At 41.9% G+C, this 24,551-nt stretch overlaps 2 protein-coding genes and 1 long non-coding RNA gene across 4 annotated transcripts in view; 1 reads left to right on the top strand and 2 right to left on the bottom strand.

Moving 5' to 3' along the window:
- Positions 1-7,384, bottom strand: part of KLHL20 (kelch like family member 20) — a 68,731-nt gene extending 61,347 nt beyond the window's left edge. Inside the window, exons 1-2 of the mRNA XM_047704843.1 lie at positions 7,293-7,384; positions 6,294-6,357 (exon numbers count right to left, since the gene is read on the bottom strand). Of these exons, the coding sequence (XP_047560799.1) occupies positions 6,294-6,316 (23 nt within the window). The 5' untranslated portion in view covers positions 6,317-6,357; positions 7,293-7,384. The remainder of the gene's footprint in view (positions 1-6,293; positions 6,358-7,292) is intronic.
- Positions 7,385-8,102: 718 nt separating this feature from the next.
- Positions 8,103-23,911, bottom strand: LOC125086321 (uncharacterized). The gene is made up of 3 exons (XR_007123155.1): positions 23,601-23,911; positions 12,384-12,475; positions 8,103-8,233 (listed from the first exon to the last, which is right to left on the bottom strand). It is a non-coding gene; the product is annotated as an uncharacterized LOC125086321 (long non-coding RNA).
- ANKRD45 (ankyrin repeat domain 45) overlaps positions 23,608-24,551 on the top strand; it is a 50,992-nt gene continuing 50,048 nt past the window's right edge. For both annotated transcript variants that reach the window (XM_047705570.1, XM_047705569.1), the window contains exon 1: positions 23,608-23,712. The gene's annotated coding sequence lies outside the window, so the exon portion shown is untranslated. The remainder of the gene's footprint in view (positions 23,713-24,551) is intronic.

The following is a 24,551-nucleotide window of genomic DNA, read 5'->3' on the forward strand; positions in this document are numbered from 1 at the left end:
CAGGCACCTTCAGAAGTACTGCTGGAGAACAATGTTGGCTCTAATGATATTACACACTCTGATTAGAGTAGCCCAAATATCCCATGGCTGGCTTCATCCAGCAGTAATCAATAGTTCAAATCACGGGATATAAATGCTTGCATTAACCAAGAGTTGGGAAATGCCACAGAAATGCCACAATCTAGGGAGTTGAGTGATGGCTAGAAAATGGTTGAAATGGTTGCAGAAGTGAACTGTGTGAAAACAGAAGGGCCAAAGGCATGTTGCTTGTGACTACATCGAAGAACTGATGGAAGGGTATTCTAGAGGTTATGCTTGGGAAAAAATTTATGAGATTTTATGATTTCAGAGAGAGAGTTGTTCTCAGTGAGAGTAGGAATAAATTGCTGAAGTAAATGAAGTATGTAGTAAATGACGGTCAAAGTCACAACAGTTTAGGAAGTCAAGGAAATGTAGGCTAGGTAAAAGGATGGGTAATTTCCGTGAAAATTGATATCTCCTAAAATAATAGTGAGAATAACCAAATCAAGGGCAGGAAGGAAGCACAAACCAAAGAACAAATCAGATATCTTAAATATACTTCATGTTCACCAAAGGAATGTTACAAATTTTGGCACCTCCCTAAGTAAATAATATTTCCACACACCCAAAATGTGTAAGTTGCCTTCAAATTTCAGGATTATCATGTCACACATTCCTTAGACCTTCTTCTCTTCCAAAGGTAATAGTCTTAACTGAGGAAAGAGCCATCTTCCATAAGTGGCTAATAAAATTTGAAGTCAAACACAATAAAAAGTTTAGAAAACATAGTCTCTGCTTCTCAAGCATTCATGATCAAGATCTATCTTATAGTCCAAAGACCTACAGAATCATTTCTTAACCTGGAATTGTGCTTCCTACCTAAAGGAACATCTCTCCTTTTATACTTCAAAAGTTTTAATTTGGAAATTAACAGACTTCTCTTAAAAAAAAAAAGATTCAGCTGAACTGACCCTCATTTAAAATCCTGAACACACTTGAACAGAGAAAGCTACTCATAGGAGTATATGAATCCTTAAAGCAGAAATAACATCCCAAAGTGCCAGCTCTGCTTACTAGAAGGGCACCCACTAGCACTACATTCTATACCTGATTCCAGATGAAGGAGGAAGAGCACGCAAGCAAGCTAGTCTCCCTTTATGTGAGGAAAGCAAATGCCTTCCTAGAATACCTCTTAGCACCTTCTGCTGACATTTTATTGGCAGCATGGTGTTATGCAGCCATCCCAGAATGCAAAGATGATGCTACGAAACATGGTAGTTCATTTTCTTGTTTCTACATAGTAAAGGAAAGGAGGAAGAGGTGTTCTGCAAGCCAACCTACAGTGCCTGCCACACCAAGGAAGAGTCAGATCAAGAAGGTACAGCACATGCAACTATTTTTAAGCATACATTTTAGACTGACTAAACAGGAAATTCTAAAGATGTGAGGGCACCTGGGTGGCTCAGTGGGTTAAGCGTCTGCCTTCGGCTTAGCTCATGATCTCAGGGTCCCGGGACAGAGCCCCGCAACAGGTTCCCTGCTTAGCAGGGAGTCTGCTTCTGACTCTGACTCTCCCTCTCAAATAAATAAATAAATAAATAAATAAAATCTTAAAAATAAAAAAAAAGATACTAGATCTGAATGGGATTTTCTTTTTTGTCATTTGAAGTTGAACTCAAGGAGAAGCTCATCTAATTTTCACCATGAGTGAAAATTATCAATAAAAACTCTATAGATACAATGAAATAAAATAAGACCCAAGCAATGTTAAGCTTCTTCTGCATTTTAGAATCTTTACTGGCTTTTTTTCTTAGGCCTCACCTTGAACACCAATGGTATTCCCTGAGATTTGGTCCTTGGCATCCTCCTTTTCTGTTCTACTCTCATTCACGCCTACAACTTCAAGAACCTCTTGTGTACTGGTGACATAAAATTTCTTCTTCTTTTTTTTCAATCTCCAGCTCAAACTGCTCTCTTGTGCCCCAAACCCATATTCTAATTACATGCTACTGTTTGCTAGACATAATAATCTTGAAGTGTATGAAAGAGAAACTGTTCTTGGCTTACTGAAACCTGTTTGTTCCTCTTCCTGTAATTTTTATCTCATCATGGCAACACTTGGTCCCCCAAGCTGAAATCTTTAGAGTCATTTATAGCATTACCTTTTCCTTACTCTATATTCACCAAATCCTTCTGATGTTACTATTAAACAATTCTAAAGTCCATCCTCTTCTTTCAATTCCCACTGCCATAAATCTACTTTCAGTCCTTGTCAGGTTTCATCTAAACTACCACAACTCCTTTAAATTCATTTCTTTGCCATCATTTCTTCCCTCTTTCTAGGCTATGCCCTATCTTCCCAAATTTCAGCCCCAAGAACAAATCTCATCTGTGTAATAATGTACATTGGCTCTTAAATACCTACAGGATAAAGCCAAACTCTTTCCCATGGTTGCAGCCTGATTTTCTATTTTTTTTTTTCCCATTTCCACTTTTTTGCCCCCACATACTCTACACTCCTGATATACTTACCACCTCATTCAGGTCATATACTTGGAGGTCTTGGTGTCTTTTCAGGGGCAGGGCCCATGACTGTTCCTTCTGTTTATGGTGTCTTTAATTAACTTCCTTCTTTAAGTTCTTATCTTTTAAAGTTCATTCTTTACTGGGCGCCTGGGTGGCTCAGTGGGTTAAAGCCTCTGCCTTCAGCTCAGGTCATGATCCCAGGGTTCTAGGATCGAGCCCCGCATGGGGCTCTCTGCTCAGCAGGGAGCCTGCTTCCCTTCCTCTCTGCCTGCCTCTCTGCCTACTTGTGATCTCTCTCTCTTTCTCTGTCAAATAAATAAATAAAATCTTTTTTAAAAAGTACACTCTTTACTGTAAAGCAAATCCTTATCCTTTCTAGAAGATCTAGCTCAAATATCACCATCTTTTTTATGCTCTCATCTCTACAGAGTGGAAGTTCCCTTCTCTATGTTTACATCTCTATTAAAATTCTGTTCATGTTGTATTATGGTGTCTATTTACATGTCTTTCCATCCCTTCATCTGTATATATGCACTGTACAGGCATATACCAAGCACTGCATAAATGTTTGGTAAATAAACTAATTCCTAATAAAACCAGGCTCCGTTTCCTACTTATATAATTAAAGAAAGAGGAAATTACATTGCAAAATGTTTTAATATCTCTAAATGAAATAAATGGTTAGAAGATAGTATCTTGGGAAACAGGCACATTCTTGGTGAGACTATAAATTGGTATAATCTCCCAGGAAGGAAATTTGTCAGTATCCACCAAAATTTAAAAACACACATACTTTTTGGGCAGTTCTACATCTAAGAATTTATTCTATACATACACATTTGGGGAAAAACCACCGACAAGGATAGTCACTGCTGAACTGGTTGTAACAGCAAAATAACTTAAATGTCTCTAAAAAGGACTGGTTAACTATGGCACCTACAGACAATGAAATACCATTGAACTATTAAGAAGAATATTGTGGATCTATATGTATTTATCACTATCTACAAAATAATATGGGAAGTGAAAAAAGAAAGATACAGAAGAATGTGCATGATATGCTGACATTAGTGTTTTCACAAAAAGAGAGATATTCTATAAATGATTGTATATGTATTATAATGTCTATGAAAAATGAGTACGAAACTGTTTATAGTGGTGGCCTATAAAGAGAATTCGGAGCTGGGGTTGGCATTGGGAGACTTATTTTTCACTGAATATCTTACTGTAGCTTTTAAATTTTGTTATCTGTACACATAATGACTAGTTAAATAAATGAATGCAATGAAGCTTTACTAATAAGATGTCAAGCCATCTCACAAAACGTTATATTTAAGCATCAGAATACCTTCTTCAATAGTTTTCAATCTTCCTCTTGTTCATATTTTTTCACAGGGGGCATTCAGAAGAGAAGTCTGCAGATACTGGGTAGTCATTTAAACTACTATTTGGTAATCATTAGGTGCCAGGGACACAAACATATGGAATACATATGAGACTCAAAGAGCTTATATCCTAGTAGGAAGATGAAGAGGTATTCAAATAATCTTAACATACAGTTACTTCTCATTTGAAGCTCCTCCAATAGCAGCTAAGTGTAAAATCAACATTACTTCACAGCCCAGCACTTCTGGGCTGCAGCAGCAAATATAACATCCCAAGAAGAAAAGGCGACTTAATGCAAGCAAAAGTAAAATTAAATCAGAGAGGAATGGTAGGCTGGGCTTTGGCCATGTGATAATGATGAGGAAAGAGCTGTAGCTTAACAGTTAATGCCACCAGAATTCCCCAACTTGATTTAAAAAAAAAAAAAAAGATTTTGGGGCGCCTGGGTGGCTCAGTGGGTTGAGCCACTGCCTTCGGCTCAGGTCATGATCCCAGATCCTGGGTTCGAGCCCCACGTCGGGCTTTCTGCTCGGCGGGGAGCCTGCTTCCTCCTCTCTCTCTGCCTGCCTCTCTGCCTACTTGTGATTTCTCTCTGTCAAATAAATAAATAAAAATCTTTTAAAAAAAAGATTTTTATTTATTTATTAAAGAGAGAGAGAGCATGTGAGCATGAGCTGGAGGAGGGGTAGAGGGAGAGGAAGAAGCAGATTCCCCGCTGAGCAGGGAGCCCGATGTGCAGCTAGATCCCAGGACCCTGAGATGATGACCCCAGCCCAAGGAAGATGCTTAACAACTGAGCCACCCAGGCACCCCCCTCAACTTGATTTTGAATAACTGGAAGTATTACATAATTTAAAAAAAGAGAGAGAGTAGGTATGGATGATTAAGTGAATATTTTATATAGAAATTATTGATAAACCAAAAACATTCCCACGCTGTGCCTTCCCTTTTTAAAAAATAAGCTCTTATTTTAGCAATTACATAAGATATGACATTTATGGCAGCTGAGGAAGAGAAGCAATGAGTGGTTTTTGCATCCATGATAAAGGATGAAGTTGTTAGGCATTTAATATATTTTGTTAATTTCTTCATGTACTTTGCAGTCAATTATTACTCCTACTTAGAGTTAGATACAAATAAGATAATGACATTTGTTATATCCATAATGTCTTTTCATCTGGAGATCTCAAAGCATTTGTAAGCATCCATTAGTTCCCAATACCCTGGTCAGACACATTAGAAAAGTAAATTTGGGCACAGAGAAGGCAAATAGCTCAAGGTCAATCAAAAATTCAATAACAGATTTGGAAAAAGATAGATATTCTGGTTCTTGCTCCTGGTTCTACAAGTCATTCCCCCATCATGAAATGTTTCTTCTCTTAAAAGGGTCTGCCAGACCTGTTTCTGTAATGAATACATTCAGTTCAATAAATGTAACATGAGTTTAAAGAACAAAGAAATAGAACTAGGCTGATTTTGTTTTGATAAGGACTCTAGATCTATTTGTTAGAAAAGATTAAGAAAAAACATTACTAAATCTAGGGGTGCCTGGATGGTTCAGTGGGTTAAGCCTCTGCCTTCGGCTCAGGTCATGATCTCAGGGTCCTGGGATTGAGCCCCACATCAGGCTCTCTACTGGGCAGAGAGCCTGCTTCTCTCTCTCTCTGCCTGCCTCTCTGCCTACTTGGGATCTCTCTTTCTATCAAATAAATAAATAAAATCTTTAAAAAACTTACTAAATTCTAGAATTGGGAGGGCTTAAAATTGTCTTTTTTTTAAACACTCTGTTCTATTTTTCTATGGGCTAAGTTATTATGGCCAATACCTTTTTTTAGTCCCTCAACAATCTTTACTGCAATGCAGCTATTTTACTTCACAGAACAAATGTATTATTGATAATCAACGAAATAACCAAAACCATAATTAGATATACAGTACACTGTGTTACAAACACTTAATATTCTACTATGGCAACAGAACATTTTATATTCTATAGGTAATTGAAGACCAATGAACCTGTATAGTATAGGTAATTGAAGACCAATGAACCCATCAAGTAATTATACTTGATGATTATTTATCACCAAAAATTACCATGCAAAAAGGGAAATTTAAATGTTAGTAACTACATAAAATTCAGAATGTCCTTTAGAAATTTAAGTACTATACTGGATCCCTATTTCAAAAGTGATTAATTCCTGATAATAGTTTTTATTTACTTTAGAACAAGAATCATTAGTTCCAAGCAGAATCTGGTAAAGTTTGAAAACATCTTTAAAAAAAAAATTAAATGAAGTCCTCAATTATTACGTGCTGAATTTCAATCAGTGAAACCGAAGGTTTTCTTCCTAAAAGCCTACCTGCGCATTGGCTTTCCTTCCATGCACCATGAAAAGTACCCTTCACAACGCTCTAAAGCCGAACCTAAGACAACAGAAAAGCAGGAACTTAAAAAACTATTTCTGATCTTTCCAGTAACAACCTCTACATAATCATTTCGTTCAATGAAAAAATTTTATATTATACCACAAGCGTTTATTCATAACATAACCTTTATTTGGTGTCTTTAAGATGACTATCCCTACTCTGGATAAGGCTACGGAATGCTGAAACGATTGTAAGTGAAGGAGAGGTAAAGTGCGCTATACAGTCCCGATGGCTAGGTTAGTCCTCTCTTCAAGAAGTGCTTTAACTTCGATCTCACCATCAAGTATGCCTACAGAACACTTACCAGATACCCACAGCCGTACTGACATGACAGATCGGATAGGGCACACGCAGGTTTAACAACGGATCTGAAGCTTTAACTTGTCCCGAAGTGACAGGAGCGGGGGGGGGGGGGGGGGGGGGGGCGGGGGCGGGCGGAGAGTGTAGGGGGTTGGACATTTGCCTTTAAAAACAACTCCGCTTCCGACTGAGGGGGAAGCACGTACATGTCAGAGAAGCTCTGGCTCCAGACTCACATTCTCCTTACAAGCCTTTCCCTCAGTGCCCGAAACAATGTCCAACACCCACCTGGCAAGGTCTCACTAGGTCCCTAGGGTTAAATGGGACGCACGGTACCCATTTCCTTCCCCCGCCCCCTCCGTCTTCCAGCCCTAGTCCGGGGAAGCTGTCCAGGGTGAGAACCCCAGCGCCTCCCCGGACTCCGGGGTAGGGCGGTCAGCCAGCTCGGCTCCGTCTAGTGCCCCGCGAGGCCCAGCCCCAGCGCCCCAAGAGCCCCTTCTCGGCACCGACTGACAGCGGCGGGCAAAGCGCGACCCTCTACCTCACCCGGCAGCTCAGCAACTTAGGGCAAGATTTGCAAAGCAAGCCCTGGGCGCTGTCCACTGTCCCCTGCTCCAAGGCGGCTAACTTACCGGCTCTGTCACTTTCTTCTCTGCCGCCGCCCCCTCTCTGCCTGCCGCTCAGCCGCCGCTAGCGCAAGCAGGATGGTGATCCTCGAGCTATTTCCTCCCCACCCCTCTCCTCTCCTCAGCAGCGGAAGTGGTCCTGTTCCTAAGTCGTTCCCTCAGGAACCTGTAAGGCCCCCCAAAGGTTCCGGTGTGGCTCAGGAAGTAGCTGTGCCCTTTACTGGAGATTTCGGATAACCACGAAGACTGCCTGTCTTCCACCTGTTCCAAGGGAGACTACTTTGTGAGTTCACAGGTGATCTGGCAGTATTTGAATACGGAAGCCTCCTCCTTTCTTCTTTGTTTTCCCCAGCAGAAGGCCACGAAAAGATGGGTGTAGTCACAAAAAGATATATTTGTAGCTGGTGGGTCTCCTATTGCACACTATAGGCACGACGTTGTCCCCAATTGTGGATTGAATGATTGGTGCGTGCATAAGCGGTGTCGACCCTAGTGAGCCCCTACTATGTGCAAGCTGCGGACGATACACAGTCAAATTAGAAATAGACCTGACCTTCTAGATTTCCCACAGTTTAGCTTTCAAGATACGAGGGTTTTATCCACACACTTTACCAAAAACAAACAGATTAACAGGAGAAAAACAAAGTGGTTTGTGCAAACACTTTATCCAGACATTTCAAACACTTCTTCTGTGAACTCATTTTAGCATTAAGGGGAAAAATTATTTTTCAGTTTGTCCTTTGCCCAATTTTACCAGAGCACACAGCCATCTGATCATTGCTATCCATTTTGACAATAAACAAGTGATTGGGGTAAGGGGTACAAGTATAATAATATAAGTGAAAGACTGTTGCTGGTTTCCTGATAACTGCTAGGCTTAAGCATGAATTTAATCAGATTTTCTTTAGGTGTTCTTCATTGGGGTTAACATATTTGTCCAGTTGTTTCTGAAAAGGAAAGAATACCTTTTGTTAACTAGGTTGTAGTGAGAAATGTATGGCCTTTAGATCCAGACACCCATAGTTTCAAATCCTAGTCCTCTAACTGGCTTTTTGACCTTAGTCAAAGTTCTTCATCTAAGCATTAGTTTTCTTTGTGTGAAAGAATAATACCTTTTTTTTAAAAAAGTTGTTTTGAGAAGTAAATAATAATGAAGATCATGTTGTGTGTCTGGCATTTAGTAGGCACTCAACAAAGGTCAGTTTTGTTTCCTCTTCATATGCCCCCTAAATGGACTTATTTATTAAATGAACACCTTTTGCATGTAACCGTCCCTCAGAACAATGTACTGACCAAACATGCTTAAACATGTACTAGGAGCAGGCTTCTGGGGGAAAGGATGATGTACATCCAAGCAGCTCAGCAGTTGGGAGTGCCCAGTCCACTCAGGGTGGAAGACCACCTGCTTTTTTCTCTTATCTCCCCTTCTGCAGAGATCACCTGTAGTTAATTAGATGATCCCTTTAAATATGTTTACTCAACCACAAATCCTATACTGCTCAGTCAGACATATCTTGCTTATCTGTAATCTCCTTCAACTCCTTTGTTGATTGCTGTCTTCTATCTAATAAATTCGGGACTGGGGAGTCATTTGGGGCGGCAGTCTTCTCAACAGCCAGCCCCTGCTCCCTTTCTCTCATAGCCGACTTGTTTATGCCTCATTCTTCTCCCATGTGCCATTGGGAAGCGGCAGTTGCGTGCCAAGTACTACTCTAGGCTTAGGGAATACGGTCGTGAATGAAATAGACAACATCCTGAAGTTCTACTGAGGACTTATGTGGTTATGGTGGTTGACTTTCTAATTACTCAGTACTAACCAATGAAAAAATCAGAGAAAATCTAATGAAGACTGTGGAGAAAGACTTCCTCCCATTTTTAGAAGAGCTGTAGGAAGAGATTGAATCTTTTCTCTCTGGCCATTGTTGTGTCTGTATGTGATACCTGGGACCATTGCAACCATTTCACAAACATGAGGGAATCCACAGGAGAAAGAAGCTAGACAATAAAGATGGTAGAACACAGAGACGGAAAGAATTTGGGTCCTTGAATGTCATTTTTAAAAAATGATTTATTTATTTTAGAGAGAGAGTGGGGGGGAGGGGCAGAGGGTGAGGAAGAGAATTTCAAGCAGACTCCCCAATGAGTGCAGAGCCTGACTTAGAGCCTGACTCACGACCTTGAGATCATGACCTGAGAGAAAATCAAGAGTTGGGCACTTAACTGACTGAGCCACCTAGGCACCCCTTGAATGTCATTTTTAAACTACTCATCTTCCCTTGCCCAGAAACTTCCTTATGGTTGGACATCTGCTCATGTGAGATAATAAATTTCACATTTTAAAGTGAGTTGGGGGTTTCTATTACTTGTAGCCAGAAGCATACTAATTCATATAAAAGAATATAGACAAAAAAACAAGTAAACAAATAAGCAAAATAATTTCATTAGGTGGCAAATGCTCTCTAAGAAGAAGAAAAACAGGGTGATGTTACGGAGAGTGATTTAGTTGGGGAAAGGAGAGGTTTACTTTTTTGTTTTTATTAAAAATGTTTTATGTGAGTATAGTCGGCACACAATGTTAATGAATAATAATGAAGTTTCAGGCATACAACATAGTAATTCAACATCACTATACATTATGCTGTGCTCACCACATGTGTAACTACCATTTGTCCTGTTCGGTCACTTTCATTGTACCACAGATTTTAAAAGATCTATTATCCTGGGGTGCCTGGGTGGCTCAGTGGGTTGAGGCCTCTGCCTTCGGCTCGGGTCATGATCCCAGGGTCCTGGGATCGAGCCCCGCATCGGGCTCTCTGCTCAGTGGGGAGCCCGCTTCCACCTCTCTCTCTCTGCCTGCCTCTCAGCCTACTTGTGATCTCTGTCTGTCAAATAAATAAATTAAAAAAAAAAGATCTATTATCCTGCAGTTGGATATTTTGACTATTTCCAGTTTTGCCTATTATAATGCGACAATGTAAATTCTGGCATATGCTCTCTTGTGTACATCTGTAAGGGTTTCTCTAGGATAGGAAGTGTGAGTAAAATGGCTGGGTTGTATGCTATGTATATCTTCAACTTTGCTAGCACTAGCCAAATTGCTCTCTAAAGTGGTTGTTTTGTTATACGATAACAACTACTACTATTCCTGCTACAACTACTAGCAAATACTTATGTAACATGAACTACATGCCAGACATTGTTCTAGGAGCTTTTCTTAACTCATTAATACACACACTAGTCCTCCTGAGTTAGGATCTATCATGTTATCATCATCATCATCTCAATTTTACAGATGGCACTAAGATTTTAATGAACTTGCTCAAAGTCAGGGTAAGCCAAAGAGGCAGAGTCAGGACTTGAGACCATACACAATGGCTCCGGAGTCTGTGTTTTCAGCCAAGGCGGCATGCTGCCTCTCCCACTAGCAGAGTGTGAAGGTTCTTGTTTGTCTACCTTATCTTATGCTTGGTGATTCCCAACTTTAAATTTGTTTTGCCAATCTGATGAGTCTAAAATGGTAATTCACTGTGGTTTAAATGCACTTTCCTCTGATGGCTAGTGCAGTTAAGGCATCTTTTCATATGTGTGGCTGGAATTCAGGTTTCTCTTCTATGAATCGCCTGTTGTAACAAACATCTTCAAAGGTGATCCTTAGATTCGCTCATAACATGAGAAAATGATAATGAAGGAGGTATTAAAATATAAGAAATGCTGCTAAGCAATGACAGAATTTTCAAGTCCTTAGCCAGGATAAGAGCAGTTCCTCCTACTTTTTTTTTTTTTTAAGATTTTATTTATTTATTTAACAGAGAGAGATCACAAGTAGATGGAGGGGAAGGCAGAGAGAGAGAGAGAGAGGGAAGCAGGCTTCTTGCTGAGCAGAGAGCCCGATGTGGGACTCGATCCCAGGACCCTGAGATCATGACCTGAGCCGAAGGCAGCGGCTTAACCCACTGAGCCACCCAGGAGCCCCCAGTTCCTCCTACTTTTGTAAAGCTGTGATTCATTCTCCAGCCCACTGTGATCTGGTTTGTGCTTCTGCTAACTCTGTTTTTTTTTTAAAGTGGAGCAGTTTAGTGTGAATCAACCCTTTCTATATACATCAAGGCCTAGAGAGTTCCATTTAGAAATATGAGTACAGGGGCGCCTGGGTGGCTCAGTGGGTTAAGCCGCTGCTTTCAGCTCAGGTCATGATCTCAGGGTCCTGGGATCGAGCCCCGCATCGGGCTCTCTGCTCAGCAAGGAGCCTGCTTCCCTTCCTCTCCCTCTACCTGCCTCTCTGCCTACTTGTGATCTCTCTCTGTCAAATAAATAAATAAAATCTTAAAAAAAAAAGAAATATGAGTACAAAAACCCGGGCATTTGCAACAACTGGGGGATTTTTGTGCCCTCAGTAAGTGTGCCCATGGGGAGACTGCATTTCTTTTCTTTTTTAATTTTTTAATTAATTAATTATTAATTTAAAAAAGATTTTATTAATTTATTTGAAAGACAGGGAGCACGGCAGGGGCAGGAGCAGAGGGAGAGGAACAAGCAGGATCCCCACTGAATGGGATCCCGGGATGCCAGGACCCTGAGATCACGAGCTGAGCTGAAGGCAGATGCTTAACTGACTGAGCCACCCAGATGCCCTGGAGCCTGCATTTCTGGTTGAAAATATCCTAAAATATATTTTTATCTGGATTTGGGTATGAGGCAGTAGCAAGAGCCAAACAGTTCATCAAAGGTTGCTTATAGTCTTTCAAAAATTAGAAATTACACATTGTTTGCTGTGTATAAAATGTTGTGCTTGGACCCAAGGTTCAGCAGTAAACAAGATGCACAGGTTTCCTTGTTTTATGGAATTTCCATTCTTGCAGAAATATTCTAAAACTAAACCATCAGTTGTGCAATTAATTGTTTAATTACTGGTGGGATAATTGTCTGAAAGAGACCTACCACATGCTAAAGAAACTATGTAGTAAGGAGTCCAGACCTCATCTAGAGGGTATGGGAAGGTGGGGTGGACAGTCTCTAAGACGGCTCTTGTCTTAGTTCAGGCTGCCACCACAAAGAACCAAAAACTAGTGACTTAAGCAACAGAAATGTATTTCTTACAGTTCTGGAGGCTGGGAAGTCCAAGATCAAGGTGTTAGCTGATTTGGTTATTGGTGAGTTTTCTTCCTGGGTTGTTGATGGCTGTCTTCTCACTGTATCCCCGAAGAAAGATAAAAGGTTGAGGTGGGAAGAAGGTAAGGGAGAGCTCTTTTCTTATAGAGACATGAATCCTGTCACATTTGGGCCCTACCGTTATTATCTCATTTAATTTTAATTACCTTCTTATTGGCTCTATTTCCAAATATAGTCACAATGAGATTTAAAGCTTCAACATAAGAGCTGGGAGTGGGAGTGAGGCACACAGTTCTGTCTATAATAACCCCCAATGTTCTCTGCCTCATGGTATTCATGGCCTTGTGTAATTTCCTTGTTTGAGGGTAGGCTACACCTAGTAACTAACAAATAGAAGACAGTAAAAGTAATGAAATGTCACGTTCAGGATTAGTTTGCCAAAGGACTATAGCTTTGGTTGCAAATTTCATTTCCCTCTTGCTGACTGTTGGCCAGAAGCCTCTATCATTTCCTTGCCGTGAGAACCTCTCCATAGGACACCTCAGAATATGGCAGCTGACTTCCCTCAGAACAAGCAAGTGATTGAAGCTCTCAATCCAATAGTCCATGAGGAGCTGAGTCTTGCCATCAGCAACATGAGTGAGCTTGGAAGCAAATCCTTTCCCAAATGAGCCTTCAGATGAGATTGTAGACTGCCTACAGCTTGACAGCATGAGAGACCTTGAGGCAGCAGCACCTAGCTAAGCCATGCCTGGATTCCTGATCTACAAAAGTTGTGAGATAATACATGTTTGTTTTGGGGGGATACATTTCTATGGAGCAAAAACATTTTTATGTTATAACTAACACAAAAGATTTCCCTGAGGGTGTGCCCCTTCGGTTGAGACATGAAGGATGATGGGGGTTACTAGGTGACAGAGCTGGGAGGGAGGAGGAGTGTTCTCAGCAAAGACAACAAAGCCAGAGTGGCAAGGACAACTTGGGCAGAAGTGCACTAGAGACAGTGGCAGGAGACAGAGCTGGAGAACTGGGAAAATGCTTTGGGAAGTTCAGGAACAACGCAGGAGGACGGAGCACAAATCAGACAACAGCAGAGCATCTTCCCAGTTCCCTAGATGTATCCACAGAGTAAGAGAGTGGGACAGAGGAGAGCACTATGATGGTTGCCAAGTCCTAGCTCTAACTCTGTGATCTCAAGCAATCACTTGGTCATTTTGGTCTTCAGTTTTCTCAGATAGAATTTGAATTCTTTACAACTCTCTGTCAAGGGTTATTAGTTAAATGAAAACTATAAGACACTCCTGAAAGAAACAGAAGTAACCCCGAGCAGATAGACATTCCATGTCATTAGATAAGAGGACTCAAGTTCACAAAGATGGTAGTGCTCAGTAAGTTAATTTATACATTTAGTGCAATCCAAGTAAGTCACCATCAGAGTTTTGACAGAGCTAGATAAACTGAATATAAAGTTCATATGGAAGAACAGACATATGCAAATACCCAGAAATAGTCTAAAAATAGAAGTGGCAAAGGAGTAGGCTAACCCTGACAGATATTATTAAAGCATGTTCTGAAACTGCTATAATTAAAACTGTGGTTTTGGTGTATGAACAGACAGACAAACGGAGCAGGGTAGGAAATCCAGAAATAGACCCAAGAAATACAGGAATTTAGTATGTGATAAAGGTGGTCTTTCACATACCACCTTTTGTATGGACTGTGATTATGTGGACTGTGGCTTAAATGATGCTGACAGGGGCGCTTGGGGGCTCTGTGGGTTAAGCCTCTTCCTTCAGCTCAGGTCGTGATCTCAGGGTCCTGGGATTGAGCCCCGTATCAGGCTCTCTGCTAAGCAGGGAGCCGGCTTCCCCACCACCCCCACTCTCTGCCTACTTGTGATCTCTGTCAAATAAATAAAATCTTTTAAAAAAAATTTCCAGGGGCGCCTGGGTGGCTCAGTGGGTTAAGCCGCTGCCTTCAGCTCAGGTCATGATCCCAGGTCCTGGGTTCGGGCCCCACATCGGGCTTTCTGCTCAGCAGGGAGCCTGCTTCCTCCTCTCTCTCTGCCTGCCTCTCTGCCTACTTGTGATTTCTCTCTGTCAAATAAATAAATAAAATCTTTAAAAAAAAATTTCCATGGGAAAAATATTACAAGTGAAGTAAAAAAAATGACATGAAAAAATATTAGCAGTACATATCACAAAAGATTCATAATCAACTATATACATAGGAAAAACATATAATATAGATAATTAGGCAAAATACATGAAAAGGCAGTCCTCAAGAAAAGAAATGGCCCTTAAACATTTGAAAATGTTTACTCTTGCTGATAATAAGAAAAATGCACACTATAGCTATATTATATATAATATAAATATAACACATATATATTAGCCTATATGTATTAGCATTTACCCTCTGACCCACCAATCCTGCTATCCCAAGGAAACACTTGCAAAAATATAAAAAAACAAACAAACAGGGGCACCTGGGTGGCTCAGTGGGTTAAGCCTCTGCCTTCGGCTCAGGTCATGATCTCAGGGTCCTGGGATTGAGCCCCGCATCGGGCTCTCTGCTTAGCAGTGAGCCTGCTTCCTTCTCTGTCTGCCTGCCTCTCTGCCTACTTGTGATCTCTCTCTCTCTCTTTCTCTCTCTCTGTCAAATAAATAAATAAAATCTTTTTTTTTGTTTTAAAGATTTTTATTTATTTATTTATTTAACAGAGAGAAATCACAAGTAGGCAGAGAGGCAGGCAGAGAGAGAGGAGGAAGCAGGCTCCCTGCTGAGCAGAAAGCCCGATGCGGGGCTCGAACCCAGGACCTGGGATCATGACCCGAGCCGAAGGCAGTGGCCTAACCCACTGAGCCACCCAGGCACCCCAATAAATAAAATCTTAAAAAAAAAAACAACAACAAAAAGTTATACATAAGGTTATTAACTGCAGATTCTTTGTAACAGGTAAAGAATGGAAACAACCACAGAGCCTCTCAATAGGGGACTGATTGAATAAACAATGGGATATCCACATAATGAGGATTATGCAGCTATAAAAAGAAACGAGGAAGATCTTGGAACAGTTACATGACACTTCTTCAGGATATATTGTTAAGTGAAAAAAACTAAGTGCGTGATGTGTGTAACATGATAACTTTGATTAAGCAAGGTGTGGAAATATGATATGTAAGTGTATGAAGGTGTATGTGTATTTATATATATTTATATATATATATTTTAAAGATTATTTATTTTATTTGAAAGAGAGAGAGAACATGAGCAGCAGAGGAGGAAGCAGACTCCCCGCTGAGCAGGGAGCCCAATACAGGGATCGATCCCAGGACCCTGAGCTCACGATCTGAGCTGAAGGCAGACGCTTAACCCACTGAGCCACCCAGGCACCCTGATAAAGTGAAACTTAATGAAAATGGTTGGCTAGAGGAAAAGGAGATAACAGAAAGGTTAGGGATAGAAGTCAGATTTCTTTGAGAGTATTGCATTTTAAATTTTAATTTATTAAATGCTCTTAAAAACTAAAAATTCATTTAAGTGAAATCTTCTTTTATTTGAATAAAAATTTATTATTTACTTAGATAACATTTATTTTTATTTCAATAAAATTACAGGCATTTTATTTAAATGTGTTCAGTAATTTCAAAACAAGATTTAATTGGGGAAAAAAAGCAATATCTGAATACTGAAAAACAGATGGATGGAGCTGCATGTCAAATTGACGGCATATAGTGACCCGTGTAACACGCCAGCCAGGCACCGTTCAGAAATGATGGATGTAATCCACCAGTCACTGGAAGTGCCGTGAACAGACAGATCTCAGCTGTTAGCCTTTTGTGGGAAGCACCCTGGTAGAAGAGAGCTGCCCACCCAAGGCCTTCCTCCCTTCCAGTGAAGGCTTAGCCAGTGACTAGTTGATACGGGGGTACAAAGACACAGCTCCCTTGCCCCATCTTGGGACAACTCTGAAAGACCATCCCAACTACAGAGTTCCCCAGAGAGTCTGCACGGGCCTTGGTTGAGATAGCACTGTAGCCTAACTTCTCTCTCTGACCTGCTTCCTTACCTTTCTTTCTAGGTCTTGATCCCAAGTCTAATTTCCTGCATGCCAAACTCCATCTCAGAATATGTTTCTGGAGTAGCCTCACAATGACGGTTGGTGCTAGGAATGCCAGGAGTGGCTCAGGAAGCAGTTAGGAAGACAGGATTTTTGGTGTTGGAGCACCAGCTTGCCAGGCTAGTAGAGATATATACTCACTGGTAGTGGAAAGAGGGTAATTAGTCCCTAACACAACAGCAGTGCAATTGTGAAAACCTCCACTATTAGCAAACTGTGTATTTCAGTGGGAGGAAATATTCTTATGGGTCCAGTGTATCAGGTGTTAGAAATATAAAGAAGAAATAGGAGTGGGTTGTGGCTAAGTTCATTTGATGTCATCTGATGAAATGCAGAGTAATTATCTATTCAAAACAAAGCATGAGGGGCGCCTGGGTGGCTCAGTGGGTGAAGCCTCTGCCTTCGGCTCAGGTCATGATCTCAGGGTCCTGGGATCGAGCCCTGAATTGGGCTCTCTGCTCAGGGGGGTGACTGCTTCCCCCTCTCTCTGCCTCTCTGTCTACTTGTGATGTCTATCTGTCAAATAAATAAAGTTTAAAAAAAATAAAATAAAAACAAAGCATGAAAACCAAAGGATTTCTTAGGTAACAAATAGGTTCTCATCTTCTGCAACCAGAGGGCAGGAAAAGCTCGGGACCAGTTCCAGGACTTAATCATAAGAGCAGCAGAATGTATCAGCAAGTCTGCTATGCCAAGAACAGGGTACTAGTTGGAAAGAGTGGGAACTTGATATATGGCATGAGGACATCTGGGTTCCTGCACCCCAAAGTATTTAATTCCCAAAAATTCCTGAACCTTTTGAGCCAAAGAAGTGACCCCCTCTTCCCTCAGGCTAATGTTCCTTCCTTGCTGTAGGACAACATGAACCTTTTGAGGATCAGCCCTATCTTCCCTTGTCTAGGCTTACCAGTAGGCTAGTAAATAGAAATAAGGCACTAAGTTACCCAGCTGGGTATACATTAGGCCTGATAATGTAGGAAAGGACAACGTATACCCTGAGGAGCTCAGGATATGGGAGAATCCACATGATGAGAGAGTAAAAGGGACTGTATCCCAGGAGTTCAGGATCTGGGTGAGTGTATACAGGACTGAGTTCTGGGGATACTGGATCTGGGGAGACAGAATACAAAGTTGAACAGGGGGGTTTAATTAATTTTGAAGCACTCTGCTGGGATACAGAATTTAACCTGGCAAGGATCTCAGGAGATGGTGCAAACATGCTGTAAAATGGCTTCATAAGCATGGAAAGTGATGACCCATACTAAGTGAAGGAAAGGTGCCAGAATTTCCATGGAAAGCAGTAGAATAAGAGATCAAGAAGTTCAAAGAAATGAGCATGCTAGAGTCAATATCCTATGTAAACCCAGAAGACCCACCAAGCAATTATATTCCATGGGAGGGACTGGAGGACAGACCATTTACCAAAGTAATAAGGAAGGTGCTATTGAGAGGGGTACCCAGAACCATTAATAAATTCAGTATTGGCTCTCTTCCTGTCGACCAGATTGACTGTAGGAGATGCTGACACAGAACTGGGCTCCCTGATTATGGTGAGGATGTCAGGATGGCCCCATTTCCCTCATACACAGAAGAGAGGCTAGATGATGTAACTTAATCATCAGAGGCCAGGTAGATACAATTATTATAATGAGCAGCAGGGTCAGAGTGGAAGGAAGGGATCTGTAGGAGTTAGAGAAATGGTTAGTCTCCAGCTGAGGCATAGGCTGAGCTGATGCTGCATGGTCTCAGGTCCTAGTATAAGTTGCATTGTTAGCATAGACTCATGCAGCATGGTGTAAGGGCTCCAGGTAAACAAAGCCAGGCAGTTCATTCCAAGGGCTTAGAAGTTACCTCCCAGAAGCTGAGGGAAAAGGGCCAACTTTTCTGCCCAGCGCTTTTCATCCACAGTGCTTTTCATCCACACTTACCTGCCTACCTCTGTCATACTAACTTCAGACCAAACTGGGTGTCTGAGCATTGCTGGAGACATTGCTGGAGAAGATCACTCAACTGGGCAGGTTGAGCTGACTTCAAATTCATAGTCTTCAACCTCAATCACCTCTTCAGTGCAACCAAAGTTTTTACTTGTTTTGGCAAATCTTCATGCTATTCTCACCCTTCTCATGCCTTTCTCCCTCAGTTTAAGCATTCTTAGTCCAAGGTCATCAAGCTGGGTTTTCTTCTCTTTTTTTTTTTTTTTTAAGATTTTATTTATTTATTTGACACAGAGGGAGAGCAAGCACAAGCAGGGGTAGCGGCAGGCAGAGGGAGAAGCAGGCTCTCTGCTGAGCAGGGAGCCCAATGTGAGACTCAGTCCCAGGACCCTGGGATCATGACCTGGGCTGAAGGCGGGCGCTTAACCAGCTGAGCCACTCAGGTGCCCAAGCTGGGTTTTCTTTAACCATAAATTCCACAGGATGAAAAATTAACTGCATCCAAGCTTCTGTTACTTTTTTGCACTTCAAAATTAGAAGAGCAAGTGAAGTTCCTCCTATTTGAGGCCATCATTCCATAGATAATTTAGCCCTTTACCCTTCAATTTCCATTAGGATCTTACTTCATGGGTCATCTTTTTTCTTAATCTTCTCTTTCAGCAAATTCTTGCTGTCACATTATAGATACACGTGGGCTTCTGTGATCCTCTCCCTGCCACAACATCTCCCTTGATACTTTGTATTCCTTTAACAACTGAGCCATTTCTTATTTTTCAACATCTTATTGGAATTTCTCAAAAGAATAGCAGATATTCTCTACCATCACTTCATTTCAATTATTGTTATTAAACCAATCACACTGATGTTATGTCTGACAAATGCCAAACCTGTCTTACCTTAAAAATAAAGATACTTCCTGCAAGAGACAGTTTTCTGAAAAAGCTTTTTATTCTACCTTCTTCAAAGCTAGAATATTCTATTCCTAGTGGTCTACTTCCTCATCTCCCTCCTTCATTCCTCAGTCCACTGCACTCTTGATTTTTGTCTATTACCCTTCACTAAAACCGATCCCATAAAGGTTACCCCAAGTGCCAAATTCCATTGTTATTTTTTTTTTCCAAGTCTTTGTTGAAACGATTTCCTTGGCTTCTATGCTGCCACGCTTACCTGGGCCTGTTCATTCTCTCCCTGTCTTTCTCTGCCTACTCCTTAACGTTCCTGTTCCCATTGCTTGCCCTTAGCATTCTGGTCTTTTATGCATCACCCTGGATAACTCTTTGAAGGTTTTCAATAACATTTATATGCCAAGGACCCCCAAATTTTTATTTATATTCCAGTCTTGTCTATTGAGCTTTTAAAAAAAAAATTTGTTTATTTGAGGAGAGAGAGAAAAGAAGGGAGCATGCATGTGAGGATGCACAGGCACAGGGACGGGCCGAGGGAGGGAGAGCATCTCAAGCACATTCCCTGCTGAGCACAGAGCCTGGTGGGGGAAGTGGAGGGGCTAAATCTTACGACCCTGAGATCATGACCTGAGAGCATGACCTGAGCTGAAACCAAGAGTCAGACGTTCAACCAACTGAGCCACCCAGGCGCCTCTACTGACCTTTAGATTCAAATGTATGTTGGCTGGAGGTACACTGGTATTTCTGCCTCTGCTTGTCTAAGACTGCACACATCATCCTGATTCAAACCCTCTCTCTGAATTAGAAGACCCCTAGCCACCTGGTCACCCAGGGGAAACCTGGGAGTCACCCTTGGCTTCTCTTCGTGCCTGTTGTCTTACCTTCCTCCAAACTGTTCTCTGTGTTGCTGTCTGACCTCTTCCAACCCCTTTAACTACATCTCCTGCCTCTTTCAACCACATATCCTTGGCCTGTTTCTATCTACATATGCATTTATTTCTCTATTTATTTTGTGACTCCATTTTTTTTTTACAATTTTTTTTGAATGCTTTTTCCCCACTTCTTTGCCTTTTGAATTTCTATTTACCCTTTGGTTTTGGATTTTTTTTTAATTTTATTTATTTATTTGACAAATACAGATCACAAATAGGCAGAGAGTGAGAGAGAGAGAGGAGGAAGCGGACTCCCTGCTGAGCAGAGAGACCGATGTGGGGCTCCATCCCAGGACCCTGAGATCATGACCTGAGCCGAACGGCAAAGGCTTTAACCCACTGAGCCACCCAGGCACCCCCAGTTTTGGATTTTCATTTTGCTATCCTCTATCATATTATTTGTTATTCTGAGCATTGGGTCATTTGTTAGGTGTGCCTTATAGGGCTATAGTTAAGTCACTGACACAAAGTTGTTGAAATGGAGAGGGTGAGAGAGTACTAGAGCATCCTGCTAGAAACCTGCCTCCAGGTTAACATTGATCCTCTAACTGATAATATTCATGCACAGTTTTTTCATCTATAAGCAAAACACCTACCTGCAATTTTATCCTTTCCAACTTTCATTTTGGGAATTTATCTCGATGGACAGCATGTTTCTAAAATAAAGCCATACTGGGACGCCTGGGTGGCTCAGTTGGTTGGATGACTGCCTTCGGCTCAGGTCATGATCCCGGAATCCCGGGATCGAGTCCCACATCAGGCTCCCAGCTCCATGGGGAGTCTGCTTCTCCCTCTGACCTTCTCCTAGCTCATGCTCTCTCTCACCGTCTCTCTCTCAAATAAATAAATAAAATCTTTAAAAAAAATAAACAAATAAAATAAAATAAAGCCATACTATATTTTCCCCTTTCCATATTATGAGACATTGATGTTACAAGTAACAGAAATCTAATCCTTTTTTCGATTACTTAGAAAAAAGTAGTGTTTTAAAAGATTTTACTTATTTATTTGACAGAGAGACAGAGAAGGAGCAGAGGGGAGGGGTATAGGGACAGGGAGAGGCAGATTCCCCACTGAGCAGGTAGCCCAATGCAGAACTCAATCCCAGGACCGTACGATCATGACCTGAGCAGAAGACAGACACAACCAACTGAGCCACTCAGGTGCCCCTATAAAAAAGTAATTTATTGGGGCGCCTGGGTGGCTCAGTGGGTTAAGCCTCTGCCTTCACTCGGGTCAAGATCTCAGGGTCCTGGGATCGAGCCCCGCATCGGGTTCTCTGCTTGGCAGGGAGCCTGCTTCCCCCCTCTCTCTCTCTGCCTGCCTCTCTGCCTACTTGTGATCTCTCTCTCTCTGTCAAATAAATAAATTTTTAAAAATCTAAAAAAAAAGTAATTTATTGTAATAATTGAAAAAAGAATAAAAATGGGTTCAGGCATGTCTACTTCTACTTTCAATCAATTTGGAAACCTCCAGCCCACTATAATTTTCTGGAGCTGACCTAATTTTGAGGGGGCTTGAATACTGTTTAACTCATCTGCTCCTTAAGCCATTTGTACACTAGGACTTCACTGTCGTATCTGGACCTCCATCATTAGTACCCACAGGCTGTTGCTAAGATTCGTCTCTTCTGCATCCATTTGGCCCCTTTAGATCTAATGGCTCTCTTCAATATTCTCATGCCAAACTTGGGGGGGGGAGGGAATGGGAGTTAGAGAGGATCATAAAAATCTTTCTACTGGATCTGGGCCACTCCCATGCCAGAATTTTCCTCCGCAAGGCTGTTTCTCACCTGGTCTGCCTAAATGAATCATGCAATTGTTTCTGACATGGAGTTAAGCAGAATATAGGGCCCCTTTGCTTTTAGGTTCCTCGGACCTACTTAGAGTCTTCCCATCCTTTCTAGCATTCAGAGCACTAAAAATAATCTTTTACGAATTCTATTTAACTTTCAGTATTGGAATCCATTTAAGACTTTCCATAAACAGTTGTATTTGAGAATTCTTCATACCCAATGAAGACAAATTAAAAACAGATTCAAGCGCGATCATGCATCAGAAGTCATCTCCCATCCAGATGCTAAAAAAGAAACCTCAGCCAGACTATGAAAAACATAGTACATACATATAACATATTAAAAGTGAAATACCTAAAATATCTTGCTCTTCCAACAACTTCAGTAGGAAATAAGTGCTTAGTAGAGCAAATGTGCTATGTGTTGATTGCAGGAGTGAGCTAGCAGGCGACAAAATTTCTAGACTATTGTTCCTGTCTATAATGTCAAACTCTAATATTTTGACTCTTACAACTACTTTGAATAAGAGAAATCTAATAATTAAATTTTTTTCTCAAACTTATTTTTTATTCCAGAAGTTCAGATCTATGGTATTGATATTTCACTTGGATCTTGAGCCAAATATTTATTTTAAAACTAAGATATTCAGCCTTCAGCTCAGATGTTCTGAGCTCTTCTAAAATATTACCTCCTCCTTAACTATTTCCTTGTAGAAATAGTAAATAAGCAAATGCTTTCCTTCACTCATGAATCAGCTCCAAAACTTCCCGGTCTTCACTCTGTGATTAATGTGGACATTTATATAGTTTCTGGGTAAGCGTGGCACTTTTCTGCTGTCTCCTTTTGATACCCCTGCTCCAGCCCTTCCCATCCTCCCTTTTAAAACGTCTGTTTTGGGGGTGCCTGGGTGGCTCAGTGGGTTAAAGCCTCCGCCTTCAGCTCAGGTCATGATCCTAGGGTCCTGGGATTCAGCCCTGCATCCGGCTCTCTGCTCAGCAGGGAGCCTGCTTCCCCTTCTTCTCTCTCTGCCTACTTGTGATCTCTGTCTGTCAAATAAATAAAAATATTTTTTAAAAAAGTCTGTTTTGGATCTTAAATTCCTCAAGCAAGCTAGATACTAATTTCCTAGGCCCTTCCACGCCTGACATAGTTGGCACTTGTGAGTTCTCAGGAAACGGACTTGGTTACAATGACCATAAACCATAAGAAAAAGACTTCTAACAGCCTAGAACACTAAGCAAGCTGTCGGTTATATTACAATGTTTCTTAGTTTTCAGAACGCATCTTCGTATTTCTGGAAAAATTCTTTAGTTCAAAAGCCAAAGATAAGACTTAAGACGGACCTGCAACCAATGCGCACTCCTTATTTTCAAAAATTATTTTTTAAACTGTAGAGTACATACAGTCCATACGGTAGAAAATTTACAAAATAAAGAACACCCCCCCCCCCGAACGCAGCGATTTAACGCAGGTGGATGAATTCCTCTGGATTTCCTCTCGCCCTCTCGACTCTCACCTGCCGACCTCGACCCTCGCGCGCCGCCGGAACCACGGCGCTCGGGGCGGTGCTACCGCGCGCGGATGCGCCGTCGCCATGGTAACCGCGGAAGTCGGGGGCCTGGGGAGCGGTGAGTCGGGGTCTCGCGCGGAGGGCAGCGGTGGGCGCTCCAGATTGGGCCGTGATGGGATGGGGAGAGGAATGGGTGTCTTTCCGTGTGGCCGCAGGGGCCGAGCCTAGGGGAGTGGGCGTCAACCGCGGCGTCTTCAGGCTTTGCCTCTGCCCAGAGCTTTGCAGAGCGGCTCCCGCCCCACGGGCAGCCTCGGAGATCCCCGAGTGTCCCTGAGGGATTCAGGCCGGAAGGCGAGCTCCTCTGTCCAGAAGTGACTGGTGTCCGCCCCTCCCGGGCCTCATGGGACTGTCACTCTGTTTGCGCTTCCTCAGGCCTTCCTTTGTTTAACCCCAGGGGCCCAGGGCTGCACTTTGGGGCCCTCTCCTTGAGCTGGGACTTAAAATCCTCGAGGAGCCACGTTTTTTTGAAGAAGAATTCAATTAGCTTAAAAGGGCCTTAAGATCTATTCATCATAACGTCGAGCTTGTCTGCCTCCTTGCCCTTTGTGTTTCCTTCTCATGACCTAGGTTGCCCTTCTCGTTTTAAGACACCTTCCTACTCCTCCATCATGGGGTGTCCCCACTTCTGGGAAGCCTTTTCCAAACCTACCCACTGCCAGTCTAATTTAAGTGTCCAGTGTCTTTACTCTCAGAGTGCTCTTTGCTTGTATCTCCACTATATCCCTGTCTCACCGTCATTGCCGATTTACTGGTGGCTTCCCCAGTGGACTGGGGAATGGCCTACGGGGTAGGACCGTGGCCCCTGTGATGTTCTATTATTAGTGCCTTAGCAACCTCAAATGAGTTCGCACTTCATGGTTAAAAGGAAGAGTTTGTAGCCCTGCTTTCCAACATGAA

This window comes from Lutra lutra, chromosome 15, assembly GCF_902655055.1.
Source record: "Lutra lutra chromosome 15, mLutLut1.2, whole genome shotgun sequence".
Taxonomy (NCBI): domain Eukaryota; kingdom Metazoa; phylum Chordata; class Mammalia; order Carnivora; family Mustelidae; genus Lutra; species Lutra lutra.